The sequence below is a fragment of the Caretta caretta genome, chromosome 13 (genome assembly GCF_965140235.1).
Source record: "Caretta caretta isolate rCarCar2 chromosome 13, rCarCar1.hap1, whole genome shotgun sequence".
NCBI lineage: Eukaryota > Metazoa > Chordata > Testudines > Cheloniidae > Caretta > Caretta caretta.
The window spans coordinates 3704767-3731381 of record NC_134218.1 but is presented as its reverse complement, the minus strand read 5'-3'; the positions used below and the strand labels follow the sequence as shown (position 1 = coordinate 3731381).

Genomic DNA, 26615 nt, shown 5'->3' with positions numbered 1-26615 from the left:
GGATTCTCACTCGCTTGCCTCTGATCTTTGCCAGGCTGGACGGCGCGATACTCTTTGTAACAGTGTTAGAGGTGCCAAAGCTTTGCAGATCCATCCTTAACCCCTTAACCCTCTCCATATTAACATATCTATGGAGGCTCGGAGCCTCAGTACCTTTGAGGATCTGGGCCAAAGTGCTTTACAAGCATTCATTCATCTAGCCTCACATCAGCTCTGCGAGGCAGGCAGGTTGTATTATCCCCATTTCATAGATGAGAAAACTAAGGCACAGAGCATTTACGTGACCTGCCCAAGGTCACACACAGATTCAGTGGCATCGCTGGGAATGAAACCCAGCCGCCCTGACGCCTGCTGCTGTGCACTAATTGAGACCGCACTTCCTCCCCTTATTAATTAAATCATTCCCTGATCTGCTCTCATCCCCTGGATTGTCCTCTTTTCTGAATCATGTTCTCTGACTAATTACTTGGCATTATTGCAAGCTTTCTTTCAGCTGGGTGTGCTTCCCTTGGCTGTTTGCAAGCTGTGTTCTTTCCTTGGTGGCTTTCATCTGTGCTAGGCACAGATAATAACCTGGCACTTTTGTAACTAGCTTGGGTAGCCAACTGCCTTTCCTTGGGTACCTCAGAAGCTGTTTCCCACCTCCCGTTTGTCTCCTGGGTTCAGCTGGGTGCATTGCATGGAATTAGTGTCACCCGGGCAGGGCTGGTCTTCAATCACAGCATTTATCTGTCTGGCGAGAAACCAGCCCGAGCTTTCCGTGCTGGTTTTGAAAGGCACAGGGTCCCATCTTGTCAGGACGTACCATCTTTTGTACCAGAATACAAAAAGGGGTTTGTTCGCAGCAGCAGGAGCTGTTCTGTTTGCTTCTGACCAGTTGGTCCCCGTTTTCTGCCAGGAAGTCCAATTTATAGCATCTAGAGACTAACTGGTTTCTCTTTGTCCAAGGCCAGTTGATTGATCCTTAGCTTGTCTTTGTCAGGAAAGCAGCGGAGGGCCTGGAAGCAGACTCTGCCCAACCCCCCGGAGTATCTGGGGCCTGGCCACTTCTCGCTTCCAGGGCTATTTCTATTTTCCTTCCCTCTCCGGACTTCAGGGCTTTGCACAGAGTCTTACTGTTGCATAACTATGAGAACAGCCTCCTTCCAAAGCCTGTCTGGGCTTTTCTTTTCTTTCCTGGCTCCTCTATTGTGTTGGGATGAATAAAGAGCTGGAGTACACAGGCTTCCACCAGCCTATTTCTCCAGGTCACAAATCATGGAGATGGAAAAGCCCTGTTACAGGCTGTCACCTGAATGAGAAACTTCTCTCCCAGCACGCAGGTCAGGGCCTCTGCAATTCTGAGGCCCGCTTTGCAGTCCTAGATCAATGACTACTATGTCCTCGTTATCCCTGCCATTGTAACACAGTGAGTTCAACAGAGCCCCAGTCCTCGCTGCTCCCGGGACTGCATTACACCTGTGCTTAGACCCAAAGAACGGTGTCCCAGATATAGTGCTTTGGGGCCAGATGCAAATCCAGATGGGGTCTGATTTCTGGATGTCGATCAAGATGGTTGGGATTAAAAAAAGCCAGCTTGTGAAATTGCATCACTGTCAAACTCAGCCCTGCTCTGTGGCTGGGCTTTGGACCAGAACCCTACCTTAGATCTGATCTGGAACCAGATGCCATCTTCCTAACCCATCTCTGATAAACAGCACTGTATACATGATGCCCTGTAGGCCTACTCTGTTTTACTCTATTCAGGTTCTCCTACTCTGCCCATCACTGTGTTATCTGGCAGCTACTGTATGTAATTGTGCACATGATTCCTCAGAATCTTGTAACTGTAAATGTACAGAGGGATCTTGCCCGTTTGCTGAGGGTGCTGCCACATTGGAGAGAGCCGATTGGCACTCGCCGGGCTCTCTGCCACGGGGACACAGCTGTTCTTTCTTTGCTGCTCTCCTTCATGCAAAATAAGTCCATACTAATGAGCAAAACCTGGGCGAAACCATGGTGATCACTCTCCAGATATTTTAGCTGCCTGCCTGGACAGTGATAGGAAAATGAAGCTATCAGCTCCACCACACAAAGAAATGCTGACCAAGAACTGTCACCTAGGTCCAGCCAGTCTGCCCCACATCCCGGCTCTGTCAGTCCCGGCTCTCCATAATCAGGTCTCTCTCGCTCATGAGCTCATTTATATTTCGTCAGACCCAGCAGCTCATTCTGCGTCTTTGCTATTCCCTTCATGAGATAGTCCAGGCAGGTTCCCATTCGTCCCCTGAATGTCCTAGGGTCTCCACTGTTTGCCCCTGGGGACTTAAATACCTCTGCAGTTTGAGTTGTGCACCTCACCAGTTCTCCATGGACTCACTGTCACCTCTAATTTTGGCTGCTTTCAGGGCCCAGCTCGGGACTCCCAGGCCCTGGCTGTCTGTGGTGCTGAGGGCCCAGAGCTCCCACTGCAGCCCGGTAGCCACAGTTTCAGAACCTCCGTTTCTTGGTGCCCAAAGTGAGACAGTCCTCAGGGGATCTGAGCTCTCCCAGCTCTGACTGGCTCCAGCTGGAACAGTGGGAGGTCAGCCTCTCTGCAGGCAAGGGGGTCGGAAGTGTCTCACGCTGGGCACCACAAACTGCGGTACCTGAAATCAGTGGCCACTGCTGAAAACCTCCCTAGCCTTTTCCTGCTAGATAAACCCTGGACTCATCTTGGCCTGGCAGAGAAGAGCTAGTCCCTCTCCCCGCAATGGGCCTTCATTGCCTCCCTCCAGGACAACCCTGAGCACTGCAGAGTCTCTCTCTTTACTGACTTGTTCTTCGTTGCCTGATTCTTTCCAGCCTGCTAAGCCCAGGCAGGCTAATGAGACCCGTAAGGAATGGGAGGTGCTCTCCCTGCCACAGACCCTCCCCCAGCTTGAAGTAGCCACAGGACTAACCGGTGCCTTGCAAAGTAACAATATACCACCCTTGATTTGTATTCTTACCTTGCGCTGATACATGCCAGGAGCTTGTTTTGTGTTTTCACTGCCAGCCACACACTAGGCGGTTGGCTTAAAGGATTTTCCCACAATAACCATCAAATCCCTCTCCTAGTCAATAAGCCGCAGAACTGTTCAGTTCCCAGGTGCACCACTCAGGGCAGCCTCCTCTCCTGCTGCTTAGTGTTTGTTTACATCAAACTGGAGTTTCCCTTTCCTGGCCCAGCCAGGAATGCAAAAGCCCTGCAAAACATTGAGCCTGGTTTCATTTCCCCTTATCCCCTCTACCCTCTCTCTCTCTGTCAAGGTTTCTCCCCCACTCTGAACTCTAGCGTACAGATGTGGGGACCTGCATGAAAAACCTCCTAAGCTTATCTTTACCAGCTTAGGTCAAAACTTCCCCAAGGTACAAAATATTCCACCCGTTGTCCTTGGATTGGCCGCTACCACCACCAAACTAATACTGGTTACTGGGGAAGTGCTGTTTGGACGCGTCTTTCCCCCCAAAATACTTCCCAAAACCTTGCACCCCACTTCCTGGACAAGGTTTGGTAAAAAGCCTCACCAATTTGCCTAGGTGACTACAGACTGAGACCCTTGGATCTTAAGAACAATGAACAATCCTCCCAACACTTGCACCCCCCACTTTCCTGGGAAATGTTGGATAAAAAGCCTCACCAATTTGCATAGGTGACCACAGACCCAAACCCTTGGATCTGAGAACAATGAAAAAGCATTCAGTTTTCTTACAAGAAGACTTTTAATAAAAATAGAAGTAAATAGAAATAAAGAAATCCCCCCTGTAAAATCAGGATGGTAGATATCTTACAGGGTAATTAGATTCAAAAACATAGAGAACCCCTCTAGGCAAAACCTTAAGTTACAAAAAAGATACACAGACAGAAATAGGTATTCTATTCAGCACAGTTCTTTTCTCAGCCATTTAAAGAAATCATAATCTAACACATACCTAGCTAGATTACTTACTAAAAGTTCTAAGACTCCATTCCTGGTCTATCCCCGGCAGAAACCAGTATATAGACAGACACACAGACCCTTTGTTTCTCTCCCTCCTCCCAGCTTTTGAAAGTATCTTGTCTCCTCATTGGTCATTTTGGTCAGGTGCCAGCGAGGTTACCTTTAGCTTCTTAACCCTTTACAGGTGAGAGGAGCTTTCCCCTGGCCAGGAGGGATTTCAAAGGGGTTTACCCTTCCCTTTATATTTATGACACTCTCTCTCTCTGGTTTCGGTCTCAGTATGGTGACAGGTTTCAGATTGGTAGCTGTATCAGCAAAAACAAGGAGGAGTCCTTGTGGCACCTTAGAGACTAACAAATTTATTTGGGCATAAGCTTTTGTGGGCTAAACCCCACTTCATCAGATGCATGGAGTGAAAAATACAATAGGCAGGTATATATATTACAGCACATGAAAAGATGGGAGTAGCCTTACCAAATGGGGGGTCAGTGCTAATGAGCCAATTCAATTAAGGTGGAAGTGGCCTATTCTCAACAGTTGACAAGAAGGAGGTGAGTATCAGCAGAGGGGAAATTACTTTTTGTAGTGACCCAGCCACTCCCAGTCTTTATTCGGGCCTAATTTGATGGTGTCCAGTTTGCAAATGAATTCCAGTTCTGCAGTTTCTCGTTGGAGTCTGTTTTCGAAGTTTTTTTGTTGAAGCCACTTTTAAGTCTGTTGTTGAGTGTCCAGGGAGATTGAAATGTTCTCCTACTGTTCTACCAGAAGGACTCCAAGTTGTTTTTGGTCTCAGTATGATTTCTCCTCTTCGAGATCCTTTTCTAAATTGTTTGCACAAAGTATGTGTTGAGCCCCTCCTCTAAGGGAAAGGACCCTACAGATGTTATTGGTTTCCTGTTCAAGGAACAGGTTTTTTAAATGAGCGAAATGAAGGAGTGTTGTCCAGGGGAACGTCTACCCTATGAAGCCTACGTCAGCACAGCTCTGCTCCCTAGTGTAGACACAGCCAACAGAGGGAGTTCTTCTGTTGGGGTAGGAACACCACCTCCCTGAATGACGTTAGCTCTGTCGCCAGATACCCTCTTCCATCGATGTGGCTGAATCTACTTTGTGGGGGTTTGTCAGCACAGCTGTCAGCCAGGCATGTCTTCTTCTTTTTTCCCAGACCCTGGACTGACGTAGCTTCACCGACATCACTTTTAATTTTAGACCAAGCCTAGTAGTGGTTAGAATGTGAGACATAGGTGTAGCACTCCTGGGTTCTATTCCCAGATCTGCCATTTCTGTGTCCAGGGCTACAAAAGGAAGTCTGGTTTACAGGTAAAATTTAGATCCACAGAGCTATGGCGTGCAGAGGTGTGAGAAATTACACACTGCTAAGCAGCCTGACTATGCTGACCTAACCTCTGCTATAGACGTGGCTAGGTCAATGGAAGAATGCTTATGTCAACCTCGCTACTGCTGCTTGGGAAGATGGAGTTCCTGCAGTGACGGAAAAACCCCATCAGTCACAGTAGTCTTCATCTACACTATGGGGCTACAGCAGCCTAGCTATGGTGCTATAGCGAGGCCACTGTCAACCCTGTAGTGTGGACAAGAAGCCCTGAGTCACTTCACTTCTTTTGTCTTGGCTTCTGTATCAGTCCAATGGGGTAAAACGTAACAAACCCCTGAGGATGTTGTGAGACGTAATTAGTTTGTTTGCAACGTGCTTTGAGATCCTCTGTTGAAAGGAGCGATAGATGTGAAAGGGTTAGTACCAGAAGAGTTCAGATCTCGAGCTGGCTTTCAATGACTCCGAAGTTCAGGATATTTTGGATGTAAAGGTTTCTTTTGGGCCCATTATAAAGACCAGGGGCCTTCTGCAAAATGGAGACCCTGATTTGGAGTCAGACTTTGAACAAAGAGCCAGAGTTCAGGGATGTTGTGAACTAGTGTCCTGCGAAGGGCCAAGCATGCGTTTTTAAGCGACTTCACCCTCAGCGCCTGATCCCTCAGCTGCCACTAATGATCATCAGTGGGGAGCCTTTGCCGATGCCTCTGAAATATTACGTGTGCAGCCTCTGTTGAATTTCTTCTCTCCCTCATTAGAACAGGTAAAAACCTGCTTTACCAGTTACCAGAGACAGTCCCTGCACTGACCTACTGCAGCTCAGATTCTTTTTCCCCCCAGTGCTTCATTTCACAGTGAGTTACACACGCCCGAGAGCTGCTGTGCGCCCCACACTGCCTCTCCATGCAGCTTGACTTTATGAACTCCTTTAATACCCCCACCCTCCGCACCAAGGAGGTGTTGTGCTGGGATCTTGAATATAAAGCTTGTCATTGTCGTTCAGCCTGAAAGCCCCAGCACCCTCCGTGTTTCCTTCCCAGGCACTTGACTATCAAAACGACTTTGTGGTCATGCAAACAGATTTCACAAATGGCCTCTCCTCCTCACTGCCTAATAACCGTTGCTTTTAATAGAAACGCGCTCGACGGGTCACCGGGAGCCATGATTAAGCCTGTTGTATGGATACGTGTCTCTTGCTGTCTCCTTTCACTTCCTCATTTCAGAGAAAGGAATCTGGAAGCTGGCATCAACCAGAAACCTCCAAGATTATAGAGCGTAGTGCTTGGCACAAAGGGTTTTCAGCTCTGTACAAAGCATGTGCGGTTGGACTTTTAAGTGATCTCTGTCGAATTATAGCTGGAGAGGTGCCTGCAGAGTACTGGAGTGCGTGTGTGTGTCTGGATGTTGTGTGTCAGATTGTGCGTGTCTGCCTGCTGCACAGGTATCAGATTGCATTGGGGTGCTGCAGCGGGTGTGTCAGATTGGGTGTTGCACAGGCATCAGATGGCTTGCTCCCTTCCTTCACCCCATTTTATAACAGGGAAGAGACACCCTTTTTAATCAGGATTTTCCTCCTGACCTCCCAGATGTGCATATGGCTGCCGCTAGGGGAACAACTGTACTGATGTTTTCAGAGTAGTAGCCATGTTAGTCTGTCTCCGCAAAAAGAACAGGAGGACTTGTGGCAGCTTAGAGACTAACCAATTTATTTGAGCATCAGCTTTCGTGAGCTACAGCTCGCTTCATCGGATGCATGCTGTATTCGTCTGCAGAACAGACAAGCACCAGCAGACTGGAATCAAATTCAAACCTGCAATATCCTGAATGCATCGACAGCAGCAAGTTGTGGGAGGGGGGGAAGGGGAGGTCCCAATTTCCAAGCTGTTGGGATCCCCAGCTCCAGAGGAGATGCCCAACACTGAGATTTTCAACGTCTGGAAAATATTCCCTTAAGGGGCCAGTAATAAAAGCTAAAGAAAAAAGGTAGAAAATGTCCTTCTGATACACGAATTAGCTTCATCTCCCTTTGAATTCTAGGGGGCATTTCAAAGTGCCGTGAGTTCTGAGGCCTGACACATACTGGAGCTCACCGATCCAATGCACTGCGTAGGACACCCCAACCGCTCTGACAGCCAGGGAGTAAGGCAGGCTCTGTAAAGGGAGAGAAATTCAAAGCAATGCCCGGTGACGCAGGGAGGGGCAGAGACAGTACAGTGTGGGCTGCGGCGTGGGTCGGAGAAGAGCATTGATTCCACTGTGCAGAGGAACCTGTCCAGAGCAGTGAGCTATAACCTGGGCAGAGCAAGATAACCAGCAAAGGGGCTTTTAGGGCTGTCGTCAACAGAGCTCTCGTTATTTTCCAAGAGGAGCCTTTCAATATAACTGTATTAAGGGTCTTCATCTGGGGAAACTAAACCACGTGAATGAAATGACACCGAAGCGAGAAGCTCGCCAGCACAACACGGTGCCCCCTGATTTATTACTTTTTTTAAAAGAGTGAATTTTCCAAGAATCAATACGGGAAGTGGTATGAAAAAAATACAATGCAAAAGAACAAAGCTGGGCGAGCCAGACAAGGAACTCCAGTGACCTGCTGCCACGTAAAGCCTGGGAGCTTCCTGCAGGACTTCTCCTGGTCAAAGAACAACCGGATCTCAGGAAAACGCTGTGCGGCTGAGCTGTGCTCCTGAAGGATGGATGCAGGAAAGTAAGGAAAGGACCCAGCTCCCAACTGAGGCAGGGCCTGACCCAGAGGAGAGTTGTGCATCCAGACACCGATGCAGCAGGACCCGGTGAAAGTCAAGTCAGCCTCATACAGTAACATCTGCCACCAACAGGGATTGTGTGTCTTTAAACAGCGGAGGTTATTGTCTTTGGAAGGTGCTAGGTAAAACTGCCAAGGGCAGGTGTGTTCAGAGCCAGGGGAGCGTAGAGATGCAGGTAGGTTAAAAAAATTGGGAAAGGGGAGGGGCCAGCATGAGAGTCCTGTACTTCCACTGGGGGTCCATCAATAGCAGTAGGAAAGAGAAGAAATAAGGTGAGGAAGGAAAAGGACACACGGGGTGGGCATGACAAAGTTTTACATCCCAGGTGCTGTTTGCCTGGAGCTGGTGGAAGTGGTGGTGTCATCTGGGTCCCTCTCTCTGGCCCGGTCTGGTCAGGATGTCTTTAGGATTAGGATGACGAAGGGTCCCGGTCTCCCAGGAGATGGTGGGGGTGTCAGCCATTAGGGTGAAGCTCGCTCCTTCCCCTTCTTGTATCTTTCAGTCAGCCAATGTACCAATCCATCCACCCCCCCAAAAAAAAGCCTCTTGGTTCAAGGACCCCCGAAGGGGAGCGATGGGCAGAACAGCCCGTCCTCTCATTATTTTGGCCACAGATTAGGCCTAGTTTTTGCCACAACAATTTTGGTTCACAGATTTCCATTCCCACACTTTTCTTGCTCACCAGGCATGATCTTAACAATGTCCTTGAGTTATATCCAACGGTCTCTTTGCTTGGACTAGGTCAGTCTGTCTGTCTTGCTTTTGTGCCTTTTCCCATCAACATTTGCTATCATAGGTTACCATTATAGTGATGTTTTTGTGACCTTTCACTCACTTTTTATAGCTGAGCCGGCAATTAGGGTAAATTTGTAGGCCCAATGATCACAATGTCCCGGCCCAGCCATTGCACTATTGCTTAGGGTAAAGGTTGTATTGAATCTGACTCCATTATATAGCTGTCAATTTACAAGTGATTGTGACGTTCCCCTGATATTATCTGTAAGGTCACTCCGATCCTCGACTCTGGGAACCAGCTTTACCCTGCTCTGCTGTGAGAACCCCCACTCCCGGGCTGTTCACACACGGCCTCTGGCATGTAAGCTGCTCCCAGCGACGTGAGTGAGCACTTGCGGCCAACTGCTGCTTGGATTGTGCAACTGAAGGACACTAATCAATATCTCTGGTCCCAGACACAACCCGAGGAGCCTCCATCTTGCAGTGTCCAATTATGCCCACTGGAAGCTGCAAGCTTATATGAGTTCATCAGTTTAACAAAGAAATTGATATGGACCAGGCTTGTTATCCCAAGGGGAGTCTCTGACATGCTTCAAACCAAACACACTGCTTCAGGTAGAATAAACAAACAAATGTATTAACTATAAAGATAGATTTTAAGTGATTATAAGTCAAAGCACAACAAGTCAGATTTGGTCAAATGAAATAAAAGCAAAACACATTCTAAGCTGATTTCAACACTTTCAGTGTCCTTACAAACTTAGATGCTTCTCACCACAGGCTGGCTGGTTGCCCTTCAGCCAGGCTCTCTCCTTTGATCAGGACTTCCATCACTTGTAGATGGAGGTGGAAGAGAGAGGAAGAGCATGGAAAACGTCTCTCCCTTTTATCATGTTCTTTCTTCCCTCTTGGCTTAGCCCCCACACTTCAGGGTCAGGTGAGCATTACCTCATCGTAGTCCCAAACTGACAAAGGGAAGGAGGGTGACTCACTCAAGAGTCCAACAGATCCTTTGTTGCTGCCTAGGCCAGAGTCCCTTGTTCCTGTGAGGCTGGGCTGAGTTTGTCTCATTCATGCCCTGATGAGGTGTGAACTGCCCCTCTGCTCCTGGAGAGTTTTGCCTGGGCTTGTTTTACTCGATGAGGACACATTTTCAGCCTCATAACTATATACATGAAATTACAACCTATAACATTACTATAACAACAATGCTCAGAGCCTTCCAAAGACACCGGACATGACAAACTTTGCATTGGATACCACACAATCATATTATAAGGATGAACATGGGGTGCAGGGTGTTCCCCCGAATACAGAGTGTCAGTGATTCAATTCAATTTATTTGACACTAAACCTGGATGTTCTAAGTGCCACAGGTGGTTGTATTGATGGGGCCTTCCTGCATTGTAGGAGCTGTCAGGGGGAAGTTGGGAGTTTTGGTAGCTAGTATGGGGGGCAGTAGGGCACTCAGGGTGGTGCGTGAGGCCCTGTGGGAGCCATGGAAACCTGGGTACCTTTGCTAAGATCATCAGCAATGAATTAGCACCAAGGCTCCAGGGGCTAGACTGTGCCACCTTGGGGGCATGGCCAGCTCCCAGCCCCACGCAGAGTGTATATGCGTTGTGTGGACGGCTGTAGTGTTACAGACACCATGAGCACTTGCCCCTCCTATCTGCATGGCTCCAGGAGCTGGGGGCAGTGCAAAGCCATCAGCTTGTTCCCAGGGGGTTGGATGGTGAACAAGGGAGAGGCTAATCAATATGGTTGGTTGCTTTAAAAAAAGTCAGATGAAGTTGTGAATCAGGAAATTTACTTTTGCAAGGTAAAGCAACAACCTCCTCCCCCTATGTCTCTCCTTCCTGCGCGATCCCTGTAGCCTCTGAGAGCCTGACCCCGTAGCGTACGAATGCCCCATGCTGCTGGGGGGTGATGCACAGTGCTCTGCTAAGCAGATGCTCCCTTACATGATGCTCATTGACAGCAGGCCCAATCTGGAGGGGTGCTGAGCTCTCAAAACTACCGTCGACGTTCCTGGGAGCTGCAAAGGCCCCGCACCGCTCGGGATTTGGCCTGCTGTTTGCAAAGCGCGTTGGGATTCTCTGGGAGGAAGACGCTTTATTAAACGCATGATATTACACAAGCTGAATGCTCCAGAAGGCTTTGGACGTGATTAAGAGCTACAGGCTGGAAAGGCAGCTTGAGAGGCCAAGTTACACGAGGACAGTTCTAATACAATTAAGTAGCAAAAGCGCCATAAAAAGAGGCAGACAGCCAGGGTACGGAAAGCACTTTCCCTGTTAACCACCAGAGGGAGCTCTTATATTAATTAAGTCTCTATTTGCTATTGGGGATGGAGAGTTTATTTTGCCCCTTATTAGCCAGGAACCAGAAGGAGGCTGAATTTGATACAGTCTTTTTGCTGGGCTGTGAAAGGGCATTAGCGTTTCCGAGTATTGAATGGAAAGGGACGGTCTGTGAGTGAGGCCAAGGAAAGAACCTGGCTTAACACGATCTACTTATCTCGAGTCCTCGCTCCGTCTATGTGCTCTCACAGCAGTCGTCTGCAAACCCTGGATGCCGGCTGGGGCTTGGGATTTTAGTATTTGTTTTAAACAGTCTTTCTGGAAATGGATACAAAATTCAGACGCACCGAGGGTTACAAATGCCGCTGGCATGTTCCCTGAGCACTGCGCCGGATTCCGCCTCGTTTATACACAGCCAGAAAGAAAAAGGAGCTCAGCTCTGTCTTGTGCAGAGGTCCTGTAGGGTTCAGATCCGCATTTATTACTAGTCTAATCTCTGTGCTACAGAAGATGCTTGTTTGGTGCCGGGTGATCCTCTTTGGATACCTGTTCAGACACTATGCATGTAAACTCCCCCTATCATTTCCTGCCCCTCATTTGCATGCAGAGAAACTCTCAGGCCATTCTTACTCCTGACGCTAATGAGCAGAGCAGGCCGCTCGGGGGTACACTGGAATCATATCCAATCCCTTCTGTGATGAGAACACAATCTAGCACCACCCGCAGCCCTAGCTCACAGGGCCTGACGCTCATGTCATCTACGCCGAGGTGAATCAGGAGCGATTCCACTGAAGCCAAGGGGGTGAGGGTTTCCCTGGGGTAAGTGAGAAGAGCATCAGGCCTAATGAATCTGTGTCTGTTTCAAATCGTATCCTTCATCCAAATCTGCTGTTCGCTATGAAAATGAATCATGCAGGGCCAGATGGTGCCTAGCCCTTAGATGGGGGCGTGGAAGGGGTGGGCGGCGGAAGGACCCTTATCCCCACCCCCTTCCCTGGCTTATGTAAGTGTAGGGAAAATTACAGCCCTGGCGTGTGCAGGGGTTACTCCCTCCTTGTTCCCCTGGTGCAGACAATGCCAAGACTCTGCCCCATCTGTGCATGAACCAATGGAGCTGTCTGGGCATGCGGGACTTCGCTGCACCCTGCAAAGAAGGCAGCCGGGACGCAGCCGCTGAGCGTCTGCAAACTGCTCTGGGCCTTCACTGCAGCCAGTGGCGCTACCCTGATTTATACCAGCTCAGGATCTGGCCCCATGAGGCAGAATGCCTCCCACTGCTCCTGGCCGGGCAGTGCAGCTTCATGCCATCCCTCGCTAGGGGCTGCACCAGCAAGGCCCCATCCAGCCCTTCATTATGGAATCATTTCCCTCCAGTGACTATTTCAACCCTCCTCTCCAAAGTGCCGAAAACACCGCGGGCTCCCACAGGTGCCAGGAAACCTTCAAACTGGGGGGGCTGATCCCCTGAAATGGAAGGTCCTGCACAATTTAGCAGCCCCCTTCATCATCTTCAAAAGGTCCGTCCCCTGGTGCAGAGTTCCTTTAGTCATGCTGGCTGTCTAGCCTCTCGGTAGGGCAGTGTCTACAGCACCGTAGTGTAGACGCTCCCTACCGTGATGGGAGGGGTCTTTCCGTCGATGTATATAATCCACCTTGCCGAGTGGGGGAGCTAGGCCGACAGAAGATGAAGCTGCGTCTACAGTGGGGCTTAGGGTGACCTAACTACGTCACACCAGGCGTGACATTTTTCACAGCCCTGAGTGATGGGGCTGGGTCAATCGAATTTTTAGGTGTAGACCAGGCCTATGATTCCTAGGTCATAAGGCTAGAAGGTTTGATTGTGGTCATCTAGTCTGACCTGTGTAACACAGGCCACAGGACTTCCCTGCATTAATTCCTGCTTGAATCAGAGCAGATCTGTTAGAAAAAAACCCATCCGGTCTTGATTTTAAAATTGCCAGTGACGGAGAATCCACCACGGCCCTTGGTAAATTGTCCCAGTGGTTAAAATGTTAAAATGTCCCTGTTAAAATGTATTAGTCTGAATTTGTCTAGCTTCCACTTCGAGCCGTTGGGTTGTGTTATACTTTATCTGCTAGATTGAAGTGCCCTTGCTTATCGATGAGTTCCCCTTGTAGGTAAGTACAGACGGTGACCAAGTTGCCCTGTGGTAGGATGGGTTCTCCCGGCCCCCTCCCCTGCCAGGATGGGGTTAAAGAGCTCCTCTGGGCCCACACCAGCCACCGCTGTGGCTTGTCAAGCCTGGAGAGGGGCAGCCCCTCAAAAGGGGGGATCCAAGCCCGGTGCAGGCTGGCACTCGGAGGAAAGCAGGGCTGGAGCTCCCAAACCCCTCTGAGAAGGAGCTGTGGGTCAGGAAAGCTGCTGAAGAGCTTCTGCTGCTGGATCCTCTGGAGAGGTAGAGGGGCCATCTCCAATTTGCTTTGCTTCCCCGAGAGCCCAGGGTCCCCCCAGACGCCCGAGGGGTTAGAAACCCAGCCTCCCTTCCCAAGGGCGATTTGCCTTGCGCGGGGCGAGCCCGGGCTGTTTTGTGGGCTGCAGGATTGTTTGGTTTGTCATTTTGGACTGCAGCCAGGAGCCCCCAAGGATGTTGGGCAGGAAGGGGCGGCGTGGGGGCGGGGCCTGGGGGTGGAGGACCCCCTGGGAAAAAGAGAAGTCAGCCCTATGTGTGTGTCCCACCCTTAGAAGACTTCCTCCTAAGAGCAACCTCAGAAATCACAGGGGCAGTTCTTGTGCTGGCCTCCAATACCATCCGTTCAAAGGCCGCGGCTCAGATTTCACAGGGCAAATCGCCGTTGGCTCTGCTTAGAGAGAATATAATTGAAATCTTTAATTGTTTGTGAAAACAGGAACATGCCAGGTGGCTGCTGACTTTCCAGGTCATGAGTTCCCCCGATTCGGAGTCACACCCACGCTGACAGCGAAATCGAAACAAAGTGCCAGGGGGAACAAGAGACGCTGTGTCAGTTCCGGGCCCCCCACGGGGAAGACCTTGAGTGACTCGGATGATAGAATTTTAGAGCCTGCCCTCACTTCTCCTTTCTCGCTGTGCCCGGCAGAGAGCTGCAGCTTCCTTCTCCGACAGCAGCTCTTTAAGTCTTTCTCCGAGGCTGCCCAGAGCCACGCTGCCTTCTCCCTCTACGTGGCAATGGCCGGGGTTACCTTAATGGCAGCGTATTCAGAATGTTCTTCTGGGGCGCTCTGCTTGGGCTGCTGGAGCCTGGCCGGGTGCTGCAGGTCAGCGTAGAGCACGTCTGGGTCTTTGTCATCACTGGGCTAAAAAGAAAGGGTTCATGAATTGGTTCCTGGGTACAGCAGCGAGCGCTATGTACGCCCTGAGTTATGCATGAGCACGTGCACGGTATGGCATCCCTGTGTTTATAAGAACAAACTGCCCTCTTCTTATCCCTCTTAATTACTCCCTGGCCCGCTGTTGTGCAGCTTTGCACCCAAAGAGCAGAGAGGAGGAAAAGCGGAGAGATTGCAAAGTTACTGTCAGCCCAAACTGACCAGTTACCTCCCCCTGCCCTCCAAGCAGTTTATTTCTTCAGCCCCTCTCTGCTCGCAGCACATACAGCCACCAGAGCGGTCCTTGTGTGCCCTGGTTTGTGCTGGATGCTGCACCGTTCAATAAAACATCCCCACACGGCGTGCAGGCTCCCGACTTCTCTGGGTACAGTCCACGCCTGGCACCGAAGGGGTTAATGCCAGCTGGGCTGCCAGTGAGTCACACACTCAGACGCTAGGGTTTAAAAAAAGAACGCGGAGGCTCTAGAGAAACCCCAACAGGACCCTGAGCCCAGCGGCTGAAACACCACCCAAGCTGCAGTGTGCCACGGGGGAAGTAGCCACAGGCTGGAAAATCTCCCCATGTCTGAGCAACAGCAGGGGCAGGAAGGGGCAGGAAGTGTCTGATTCCAATGCAAGCCAGGAAAATCAACGTGACCCCTTCCTGGGCCTGGTGCTGCTCCCCGCTGCAGCCCCATTACTGGTAACGTCTGGGAGTCGTCAGGATGGCCGTGGGTACGTCTGCGCAGCGGTCAGAGCTGTGTTGCAGCACGTGTAGGCATCCTGAGCTAGCTCTCATCCAAACAGCTTGTCAAGATGGCAGTGTTGTGAGGGTGGGCTGGGCTTGCCACCTGAGCATGTACCCGGGTCCCCAGGGCGGCATGCTGCCATCCGTGCCACCATGGCCACACTGCTACTGTTAGCGAGCTAGCTCGGGTTTGTCGACGTGCCGCAGTGACACCTGATTGCAGTGCAGACAGGGCCAGAGAGGCCCCTGGTGGGCATGTCCCCCAGCTAGGCATAGCGCATAAGGCTGCTGTCATGTGGCCCTACGCTCTCTCCCCTCACAGCCCCCACTTTTGGGGCATCCCACAGGAGGGGGAGGGTGTGACAGGGTGCGAGGGGGTGTGGCTGGCATGCAGAACAGCCCCCTCGCCCCAGTTGCTCCTGCTGTGCACAGCACAGAGCCTGGCCCCATGTTACTGACTTCTCTTTCCATGGGAATTACCGTGGTCCCTTCTATCCTCTGCCTGTCTCCAGGGGGCTGCTGGGTCAGCGTGCGGGTGCTGGGGGTTAGTGGCCTGTGCCATACGGGAGGTTGGGCTGGACGATCTGGTGGCCCCTTCTGGCCTGGAACTCTGTGACCCCGGTGTTTCTAACAGTGACGATGGGGCAATGAGCCTGACTCTCCCCCGGTTACACTGGTGTCGCTGTGTTGGCCTCAGTGGAATTACTCCCGCCTTCCACCAGTGAGAGGAGACCCTGGCCAGTGCCTCTGCGTACTGCTGGGAGGTGGTGCAAGCTGGAAAGTGACAGCCCAGATGGCCTCTTGGGCTGCTCAGTGAACCCATTTGGGAGGTCAGAAGGGGAGCAGCCGGGCCCCTGCGCCCCAGCTGGGGCTGCTGCGTTGGGTTTTGTGCAGCCTCAGACATCCTGGGAACAGGACCAAACCCCCCCAGCCCCTATGCATCAGGCCAAAACCCTGCGGGCCTGATCCTAGGAAGCAGTGAGGAGGCCCAATGCAGCTGGGGGTAAGTCTCCACTTAAAGCTGCGGGTGCGATTCCCGGGTCGAGGAGACACACTCATGCAAGAGTGAAGCCACGGGCATGGCCACCCTGAGACCATGCCTAGGTCTTAGACGAGTGTGTACCCAGAGAGCTAGCCTCTCCCACTGCTCCCACTGCGGCAGCTACACTCTGGTGTTAGCACCCAAGCTTGATCCGAGCCAGTGCAGGTTACATGTCTCCTCAAGCTGGGAACCACACGCCTAGCTTGAACTGTGGACGTGCCCAAGAGGGCCACTCTCCCGTTGTATCAGCATCACGTCATACCTGGCTCTGAGTCCTCGTGGTATCCGGAAAGGGAGTCTGAGACCTGTGGGAAAGAGAATCCTAATTAGACACAGATAAGAGGATTTTGCCCCCCCAAGAACTGAACTGTGTAGAAGAAAAGGAGCTGAGTCCATCCCAGGGACAGAATCTGGCCCTGGAAGTTTGGCTGGGGTTCTTGGCCAGACATGAAATCGGCTTTTTATTCGGGGGTGATTTTGGAGGCGGACATTCTGTGCGCTTGCTTTTTATATTGCTTTGCTGGGCTCTTAAATACCAAGGTAACAGGTGCCAGAGAAACACCTAGTCCCAGCATAGATACAAACTACTGGAGTCCGGCTTCGGGTAGAATTCCAGTCACAATAAGCAGACACAGCAAAGTGTTATGGATAAAAAGATCTTTTACAGCACAACATGCTTTGAGGGAATTAAGCCAGGAGGCTGTTGGGTCAGACAGAGAGAGAACAGGTGAGACTGAGTTAGTTTGACTAAGAGTTGTTGAATTAACACCAGCTTTATACAGACCTGGCTGTGGAGGGGCTCCTGCCTAGATGGGCAGAGGAAAGAAACAATGAGGTCAGTTAGTCATGCTAGGACCAGCAAATAGCCCTGGAGTAAATGGAACAGGCTGGTTGAAATGCTGCACTCACCTCTCTTCTTTCTCACAAAGAAGTAAGTGGAGACAAGGACTAAAACGACAAGGAGGACACAGACTGTCCCGGCAGCAGCAGACACAGCAACCTGGTGGCGATCTGGGAAAATAAAACCTAGAGGCACAAGCTGCACTTCAGGGGTTGGCAGAGACCATTCTGCAGTGCATAAATAACTGACTGGTGAGTTTGTCTGCCATGCTTCTGTAGCGCGGTCCACAGTCACCTTCCAGGACTGCCTAGGAGCCTGGGTACCAAAAAGGAATGGGAATGGCTCCTTTATGAGCATGCATTTGATCTAGGTGGTGTTACTGACACCTGGTGGGAGGATGCACACTATTGGAATGTTAAAATCAACAGTTACAACCTCTTTAGGAATGTATGAGGCCGGCGGATTGCTTGAGCTCAGGAGTTCTGGGCTGCAGTGGGCGATGCTGATTGGGTGTCCACACTAAGTTTGGCGTCGATATGGTGATCCCTGGGAAGCTTGGGATCACGAGGTTGCCCAGGAGGGGTTGGGCGGGCTGGTCGTTGGGGTTCTCCAGGATATCAGCTGTGAGACCCTGTTGGGGGGTGACTGTGTCTCTTTGGGACTGGATCCAGGTCCTGCTCCTGTAACGGCCGAGGGTTTGAATTTGAATCCAGGGAACCAATCGGCTGAGATGGAAATGGTCAGTGTAGCTACTCTGAAACCTCTTTAGGAAAGACAGAATGGGCAAAAGGGGAGAGGGCGTGACACTCTATATCAAAGATGGCATTACCTGTTTCACTGATAACTTAGAAGAAAATGATTTTGAATGCTTATGGATCAATGTCCTAACAGGTAAAGCACCAGATGGGGTATTAATTGGAGTCTGCTACAGACCCCCAAATTATACTAGGGAACAGGATGGGGCACTTCAATTTGAGTGACATATGCTAGGGGTCTTATACTGCCAGTATTAAAACATCCTTGGAATTTCTAAACATTATAGATGACAATTTCCTAAAACAAAAAATGTTGCATCCAACACAGGGGAATTCTATATTACACCTTGTCATGATAGATAAAGAGAAACTGAACACAGAACTAAAAAACAATGGTATCTTAGGTACAAGCCGTCATGATTTGATCATATTTATGATGTGCAAACAGAACAAAGTCCAGACAAGTGATATAGATATATAAATGTTGCTTTCTAAGGGCCAGTTTCAAAAAGCTGAAAATAATTATGAGCCAAATCATGTGGGAGGAAGAATTTAATCAGAAAAAAGTGAATAATTAGGAATTGTTTAAGAACACTCTACTAGATGCCCCAAAAGCCACAATTGATGAAGAAGGCCATGTTGGTTAAAAAACCTACCTAGTTTAAAGAGGCAGTGAAGGCAGCTATTATTTATCTATATCTATATAAATAAAACAATTGGAAGAAAAGGAAAGTTGATACTAATGAATATAAATCAGAAGCTAGGAATTTTAGAAAATTGATAAGGGAAGCAAAGGGATACAAGGCAAAATCTATGACCAGCAGAGTTAAGGCAATAAAGAGTTTTTAAAATATATTAGGAACAAAAAGAATCCTAACAATGGAACTAATCCATTACTCGAAAATGGTAGAATTATCAGTAATAATGGAGAAAAGGCGGAAGTGTTCAATAAATATTTCTGTTCTATACTGGGGAAAAAACATATCATGTAGTCATGTCATATGACAACACTCTTTCCATTCCACTAGTGTCTCTGGAGGATGTTAAACAGTAGCTACTAAAGTCAGATATTTTTAAATCTGCAGGTCTGGATAACTTGGATTCAAGTGTTTTAAAAGAGCTGGCTGAGCAGCTCACTGTACCAATAATGTTGATTTTCAATAAATCTTGGAACACCCAGGAAGTTCCAGAAGACTGGAAGGAAGCTAATGTTGTGCAATATTTAAAAAAGGTCTCCAGGATGATCTAGGTAATTATAGGCCTGCTGTCTGACATCGATGCCTGGCAAGATGATGGAGCAGCTGATATGGGACTTGATTAATAAAGAATTAAAGGAGAGTAATATAATTAATGCCAATCAATGTGGGTTTATGGAAAATAAATCCTGTTAAATTAACTTAGTATCTTTTTTTATGAGATTACAAGTTTGGTAAAGGTAATAGTGGTAATATACTTGAACTTCTGTAAGGCATTTGATGCAGGATATTTTGATTGAAAAACTAGAAAGATATAAAATTAACATGGCACACATTAAGTTGATTAAAAGATGGCTAACTGATAGGTCTCAAAATGTAACTGTAAACCAGAAGTCATCATTGAAAGAGTGTGTTTCTAGAGGGATTCTCCAGGGATCAGTTCTTGGCCCTACACTATTAAACATTTTTATTAATGACCTGAAAGAAAAAATAAGATCACCACTGATAAAGTGAACAGATGACAGAAAAATTGGGGAATGGTAAATAATGAAGTGGCCTGGTCACTGATACAGAGCCATATGGATTGCTTGGTAAGCTATGCACAAATAAACAATGTTTTTTAACATGGCTAAACGCAAATATATACATCTAGGAGCAAAGAACGAGGCCACATTCACACAACTGGGGACTCAAACCTGGAAAGCAGGGACTCTGGAAAAGATGTGGGGGTCATGGTGGCTAATCAGCTGAACATGAGCTCCCAGCACGATGCAGTGGCCAAAAGGGCTAATGAGATCCTAGGATGCATAAACAGGGGACTCTCCAGTAGACGTAGAGCGGTTATTTTATCTCTGTATTTGGCACTGGTGCAGCTGCTGCTGGAATCCTGTGTCCAGTTCTGGTGCCCACACTACAGGAAGGATGTTGATGAATTGGGGAGGGGTCAGAGAAAAGCCACGAGAATTATTTAAAGGATTAGAAAACTTGTTTTACAGTGATCGACTCCAGGAGTCCAATCTGTGTAGCTTAACAAAGAGAAGGTTAAGGGATGGCTCGATCATATTCTATAAGTACTGTACCTACATTGCAGAACACATATTTAATAATGGGCTCTTCAGTTTAGAAAGGTAGAACATGATCCAATGGCTGGAAGTTGAAGCTAAATAAGGCGTACATTTTTTAACAATGAGAGGTTTCAGAGTAGCAGCCATGTTAGTCTGTATTGGCAAAAAGAAAAGGAGGACTTGTGGCACCTTAGAGACTAACCAATTTATTTGAGCATAAGCTTTCCTGAGCTACAGCTCACTTCATCGGAAGTATTTTCCACTGAATGCATTGGAGGAAGTGAGCTGTAGCTCACGAAAGCTTATGCTCAGATAAATTGGTTAGTTTCTAAGGTGCCACAAGTCCTCCTGTTCTTTTAACAGTGAGAGTAATTAACCACTGGGAAAAGTTCCCTAGGGTTGTGAGGATTCTCCATCACTGACCATTTTTAAATCAAGACTGGGATGTTTTTCTAACAGATACGCTCTAGGGATTATTTTGGGGCAGTTCTCTGGCCTGTGCTATACAGGAAGTCAGACTAGACACAAAGGTCCCTTCTGGCCTTGGAATCTACGTTAAAAACCCAGGATCCAGGGGGACGCTGCGTGGCGACACTGGGCAGCCCGGGCTATGTTAGTCTGGAAGCTGGAGAACCGCAGGGGGTGCCTGCATCCTGCAGCCTTGCTGAGATTCATCCTTATCTCTGTTACTGCTGAATCCGGTGTCTTCTCTACCGCACAAGGCATGTTACAGCTACAAGAATAGCTAACAGAATGGGCAGGAAGAGTTTGAGCTGGGTTTGTTCCCCGCCCTGGTCCCAGCCCCCGGCGGGCAGGGGTGTGTGGCTGGGATGGGAACTCACCCTCACCGCTCACAGTCACGACCGTGCCCGCGCCGGATCTGAACTCCTCATCGGCTGCCGACCCCTTCTTATCCTCCTCTCCGGCTCCCGACACCTTCTTAAACTTCACACAGCGATAGGTCCCGGCGTCCGCGGGGCGGGTGTCACTGATGCGGATGGTGAAGTCTGTGTTAGAGCCATTCGCAGCCCGCGTCACCCGGGGGAATGATCCCCTCTCTGCATAAACGAGCTGCCGGCCCCCGCCCGAGCCCTTGAACCACTTCACGGGTCCTGCTGGACCGAGGCCGGTCACAGAGCAGGTCAGAGTGAGAGTCTCTCCCGCGGACACCCGCACGGCGTCCTGGGGCTGTAGCAGCCGGAACTCCTCGGCCCCCCCGGCCCCTGCAGCGCAGAGACAGTGGGAGGGTTTTAGTTAATGACAGGGATAATGCGTTGTTATTATTACTGATATTGTGTATTATTTGCACAGTTCTCCCAGCGTGGGAAATCAGCAGGTACAGATGGGCGTTTGCCCAGGCAGATGGGTGGTTGGGCACCAAATTACCCAATTCATGTGCACAACTCCGGGACTGCATGTGCAAAGATTTGTGGGGGTGGTGGGTAGGGGGAGTGCACAATTTGCATGCCCTATCAGATGCCTTGTTGAGGCTGGCTGGATGCTTTGGCCCACAGGCCCAGACTCTGCTCTTGAACTGGCTTGTGTTGGGATTGGTAGCCCTTAGATCCAATGGGATTATGTCCCCCCAAACCCTGTGGCAACGCTGCCCAGCAGCCCCCGTGCACCCTCTTCTGGAGCTTCGCTCCATGGCATCGAGCCCTTATGGGCATCCGGGGAGCAGCTGCGGGGCCGAGGCAGCCTTGGCAGTGGGGTTCCCATGGAGCTGTGCTGCCAGGGGCTGGGGAGGGCTGAAGAAAGCCCGGGAGTCGGCGTGAAGCCGCTGAACTTGGAGGCTGGTGGCCACGGTCACCGATGGATCCTTCGAGATCCACAACGTTTGGGGTTAGTGCTGCTGGGGGCAGAACAAAGCCTGCCCTTTCCCTGCCTCATCGAAAGAATTCAGAGAGCCACCCTGGGCACATCCCACGGCTGTTAGGGCAGAGGGGCTGAGTCTGGTTCTCTCGGCGCAGAGTCTGGGGCAGGTCGTGCGTTGCCATGTTCCTGGCTGGACGCTGGTGAAGACACCTGCTCCGCCGCGGCAAAACTGGCTCCTCGTGTTGCTTGTGCCGAACAGGCCAACCTGGAAACCACATTCCGCGCAGAGAAACTCTGCAAGTTATGGCCGTGCATTTCTCTCCCCCTTTTTTATTTATAAACTCGGGGCGGTCGCACGAAAACAGGAACTTTGTCTCTTGAAGAGGTCATGCGTTATTGCTGGTTATCCCCCACCGGGAGCAGCCGGGCTGGGAGATCATCAGAGCTGTGATGGCAAAGGGAGAGGGGAGGGGGAAGCGGACGGGTCAGATCTCTGCTCAGACCAAGACCCTGTTCCCCTGCATTTCTCGCTGAGAGGGAATAAGCCCCCGGAGAGGCAGCAAATGCGGGAAGAGGCGGGGAGGACTCGTTTCTAAGTACAATGGTTTTCAGGAGTTTTCTGTCCAGGGTCTGCTGCTCTTTCAGAAGCTGGGTTCCAGCAGCTCTTCCAGGACTGACATCACTCCGTGCTCTGCTGTAAAACCGAGCAGGCAATATGGGAGCAGCTCTGCCGGGACTCCATGCAGCCCAGCTCTGCAGGAGGGAGGTCACAGCAGTGCAGGGCTGGGTGCAAGGAAAGTGCGCAGGACATGCGTGTGCTGCCTGATCTGTGCTGTGGGCATGTACCTGGAGGAAAACTGCAGAGGAGCTCCTGGAAAAGAGTCCAAGAACTGTGATGTTTTTGCAGAGTTGAGTCCCATTCACTGGGAAATACATGGAAAGACCTTTCACCTTGCAACACTGCATCCCAGCCTCCCCGGGAGGGTAAATGCTCTGCGGTTATTTTAAACACTTTTGTTACCCCAGTGCTCAGAGGACCCAGTCAAGACGGGCGCAGCTGAACACTGTACAAACACATGGACACGATCCCGCTCCAAAGAGCTTATAACCCGAAAAGACACGTAACGTGCAAAAGGGGAAGGGAGGGAGAGGAAACCATCAAACAGGGACTTTTTTTTACACACACACACACACACACGCACACACTATTACAAATAGTTACCTGTCTCTGTCTTCCCCCTGCACGGAGATCCCTAACTGGCTGATTTCTTTCTCTGCTCCTTAGCCCAGCCAAATTGTATTGCAAAGCCCCCATCGCTTGCCCGCTTTGTACTCACCTGACTTGTCCATGGAAGAGACACCCAGCAACAAGCTCAGCAGCTGAAGCCACGCCGACGTGCAGAAAGCCATTTGCAGGGCTGTAGGTTGGAGACCAGTCAGCCCTGTGGGATTAACAACAATGGTTTGAGCTCAGCCAGCTCAGCTGGCAAAGGAAAATGAGAAGTCACAACAGGAAACAGAAACAACTGGCACATGCATAATTAACACGTTCAGAGCCTGCCCTGCTGCTTGAGCCATCGCTCAGGAAAAGAACTGGCTGTGCCCAAATTCACGAAGAGTTAAAACACGGGGAGGGAATGTTTATACAGTTTTAACACTAGGCATGGACCCGAAGTGGTATCTCAGATCCAAACCCCTTCAAGGCAAGGGTCTCATGTTCATCACTCCATCCATTTACTTCTTCGTTATCATTATTACAGGGTGCTACAGGACACAACAGTGTCTGGGCCCCATTGTGCTAGGCACTGGTACTGGACAGTCCCTACCCCACAGAACCTGCTGCCTAAGAAGCGGAGACAGACAAGGGGCAGGAAAAGGAAGGTGCTGTTATCCCCACTGCAGCACTGGAGACAGAAGCCCAGAGATAGTAAGTGATTTGCCTCAGGTCCCACGAGGTGACTCCATAGCAGATATGGTGAAAGAACCCAGCTCACCTGTGCCGTAACCACAAGACCTTCCTGGCTCCTGCAGTGAGTTCTGCATTGGATCCAAAACAGGAAAAGGCCCGTTTCATGGCCCAGGTTTGGCTCTCCAGAGAAAAACTGATCTCATAAGATCTCCACCATCAAACCCAACCCCAGCCTAGACCTAATCCAGATCCAACCCCACCTCGTTGGCCCATTAACATGGTTCAGGTGCTGTGAGTGGCCAAGTGACTTCCACCCACTCAGATGAGCAATGAAGGGGCCCGTCAGATTAACAGCCCTGCTCAGAGAATAGCTCTAGAACAGGGGTCTCAGGGTGTACCTGAACATGCCGTGGCTGGTAAATTCTCCGGTTTCATTTTTTTCCTGGGGGGAGGGGAGAGATTTCCTTGTTGAGGATTCCCAAAGAGCAGCACTCTGCCAAGACCATCTCTCCCCACTTAAATACCCCAGCAGCATTAGCATGGGTGCTTTATTTCATGGGGGTCAGAGGGCTGGACTATCTGAGGCTTCATGAGAGAACACGGGTCACCAGCCGCTTTGCTGTAAGAAGTAAAATTAATAGTAAGGAAAAAAACTGTTTAGCCTGCACAGATTCAAAACAGGAAGTGTCACTAACGCAATCCACTTCCTTCTGCATCAGGGGATGGTCTGATCCTTAACTCCGAATTCTCAATATCTCTTGAGCCAATGGGGAGCTGGCAAAGACTGCAGTGTTGAAAGGTCTTCCCACTGCCACCATGATGGCTTTCTTGACCCAAACGTCTGGACTGTCTCGGCCATGCCTGGTGCTGCTGCTTCTCCTGGAAATCCCCAGTAAGAGACTCATGTATTGCCCATGTGGGCACAAACCGTCTAGACTGTTTTCCTGCTCCTTGCAAAAGTGATAAGTTCCAGATGCGTCAGTGGAAGATCTAAGCCCTTGTATTATTTTATACCATAAGAGGAAACTTCTTCCTGACTCCAGCTGGTGATCAGCTTGGTCCTGGCAAGCTGTTCTCTGCCTCCGTCCCATCGCAATGGAAGGGGTTCTGTGCGTGTGCAGAGATCCTGTTTGGATCCAGGAGCGGCGCTGGGACCTTATGGTCCAGCCCCATGTTCACAGATTCTTCTGTCTTACTCCATTCTTTCTGCAGCTCATGTATATTGAGAAATCGTCTTCACTGAGCTGCCTAGACCTTTGTCCTGAGGAATTACAACAGGGTCAGAATCCATGAGCATGCACTGCTCCTCCTGACCCCACAATCCCCCCGCCCCAGGTTGATCAATCAGTTTGTTTTCTAGCTGTCACCTGGCTGTACAACTGCTCTTGTGGATACTTACTATATACCCAGAAGATCATCCAGCCTAATACTGAGCCCAGTGTTCCCATCCCCTTTCCAGCCTGAGAACTGGTCATTTGTTCCTACCCTTTCATTCCCTTCTCTTCACCTGACACCTCTCACCCCAGAGTTGGCACCTGAAAAAGTCCCATGGGGGAGTTTACAATGGTCAAGTCTGTGAGAGTCTCATTTACTCAGCACTTTGCTACAGAGCTGGGCCAGCCAAGCGAGGCTGCCATGTCTGGGTGGGGCTGTCTGAGGAGCAAAGTGTCTCTCCCTTTATGGGAAGTAGGTGACACCCAAAGCAGTGCCCTTGTCACTGGTGGTCCCTCTGTAATGTACGCTGGGCTGGTGATTTATCGGCTGAGCGAAGCAAGGCCCTACACCCCACTCCTCTCTTGGGCTGGATGTAACACAGGGATTTTTGAACTCTAACCTGTCAGTCCCAACATTTCAGGGATGGTTACAGGTGCCAAACAGGAGGAAGCCTATTGATTTTGGTGCAAACTGGAAACCCAGAAGGCAGACATGGGGGACACATGGAGACCCTTGTCTCTGGTGAGCACACACACTGGCTTCAGCTCGGTCAGTAACTGGCTAGAGATCGAAGAACTGGGTGATCCGGGGCAGCGTAACATGCTGACGCCCTCAGTGACTTCTCTCCCAGACAGAAAGAAAAGAAATAACAACAGTGGGGGAAATGGCAGGGCATGGTGGAAGGGGAGAATGGGGGACCCTGGTACCGGGGGAGATGGGCAGGGGGCACACAGAGCCACTGGTGTATGGCAGAGAGAGGCAGAGGGAATGAGGGGGCACACAGAGCCCCTGGGGAAAGGGGGATCCTGGTGTGGGGGAGGGTGGAATGAGGGGACACTTAGAGCCCGTGGCATGAGGCAGGGAGTGGGGGCGTTGCAGGGAGGCCCTGAAGGAGAAGGGGATGGCAGGTGGTGCACAGGCAGGAATGGAGGGGTGCCAGGAGCCCCTGGTGGGTGTGAAGGGCTCGGCTCCGGCAGCTCTGAAGCCGGCCTGCCTCTAGTTTACCCCTGGGGTTTGTGTGGCTGGAGCAGCGTAGCAGCGGGGGCTCAGGGCCCTTGTCCCTGCTCGTGCCCATGAGGTTCTGTCCCTGCCCCGGCTCCCCTGCTCACGCTCAGCGAACCGCTCCCTGGTCCCTGCCTGCCCCCGGGAGCCGGGGCGGAGCTCTGGAAACGCGGCTCTGGGGGCAGCCTGCAGGGGTCGCTGTGGAGCGACACAAAGTGGCTCCCCAGGGAGCTAAAGCCCCCCCGCCCGGGCAGGGCCCGGCTCTCGGCAGGGCTGGGGGCAGGATCCACAGAGCGGTGCCCGGGCCTGGGGCTCAGCCCCCTGCTGCTGCGGGGCGGGGGCTTGTGAACCAGCCTCCCCCAGCCTGGCCTGTTCTCTCCTTCCAGGGGCCGGGGCCAAGGAGTTCCGGCTGCTGCAGCCTCATAG

The 26615-nt window shown here is 50.5% G+C and overlaps 1 protein-coding gene and 1 long non-coding RNA gene across 4 annotated transcripts in view; one reads left to right on the top strand and one right to left on the bottom strand.

Moving 5' to 3' along the window:
* LOC125622136 (uncharacterized) overlaps positions 1 to 26615 on the top strand; it is a 57963-nt gene that overhangs the window by 30278 nt on the left and 1070 nt on the right. Inside the window, exon 2 of the long non-coding RNA XR_007352658.2 lies at positions 17103 to 17265. This is a non-coding gene — a long non-coding RNA (uncharacterized LOC125622136). The remainder of the gene's footprint in view (positions 1 to 17102; positions 17266 to 26615) is intronic.
* Positions 13901 to 26067, bottom strand: LOC125622135 (signal-regulatory protein gamma). 3 transcript variants are annotated; one of them, XM_075118657.1, is made up of 7 exons: positions 24152 to 26059; positions 23182 to 23286; positions 20872 to 21252; positions 17083 to 17184; positions 16958 to 16979; positions 16436 to 16478; positions 13901 to 14371 (listed from the first exon to the last, which is right to left on the bottom strand). In XM_075118657.1, exons 1-7 carry the CDS (start codon positions 24186 to 24188, stop codon positions 14234 to 14236), a joined length of 828 nt encoding a protein of 275 aa, XP_074974758.1. In that variant the 5' UTR covers positions 24189 to 26059; the 3' UTR covers positions 13901 to 14233. The 3 variants fall into 3 exon arrangements, with proteins under 3 accessions (XP_074974758.1, XP_074974760.1, XP_074974759.1); XM_075118659.1 differs by having other exon boundaries at positions 20872 to 21036; positions 24152 to 26057; XM_075118658.1 differs by lacking the exon at positions 16958 to 16979 and having other exon boundaries at positions 24152 to 26067.

Bases quoted from the DNA above. Each gene is read 5' to 3' on its own strand.
- LOC125622135 (XM_075118657.1), bottom strand. From the start codon at position 24,188: ATGAAACCGGAGAATTTACCAGCCACGGCATGTTCAG. The intron at 23,287-24,151 runs GTACACCCTGAG...TTAATCCCACAG, and splicing joins ACCAGCCACGGCATGTTCAG to GGCTGACTGGTCTCCAACCT. The intron at 14,372-16,435 runs GTATGACGTGAT...CTTTCTTTTTAG, and splicing joins CCACGAGGACTCAGAGCCAG to CCCAGTGATGACAAAGACCC.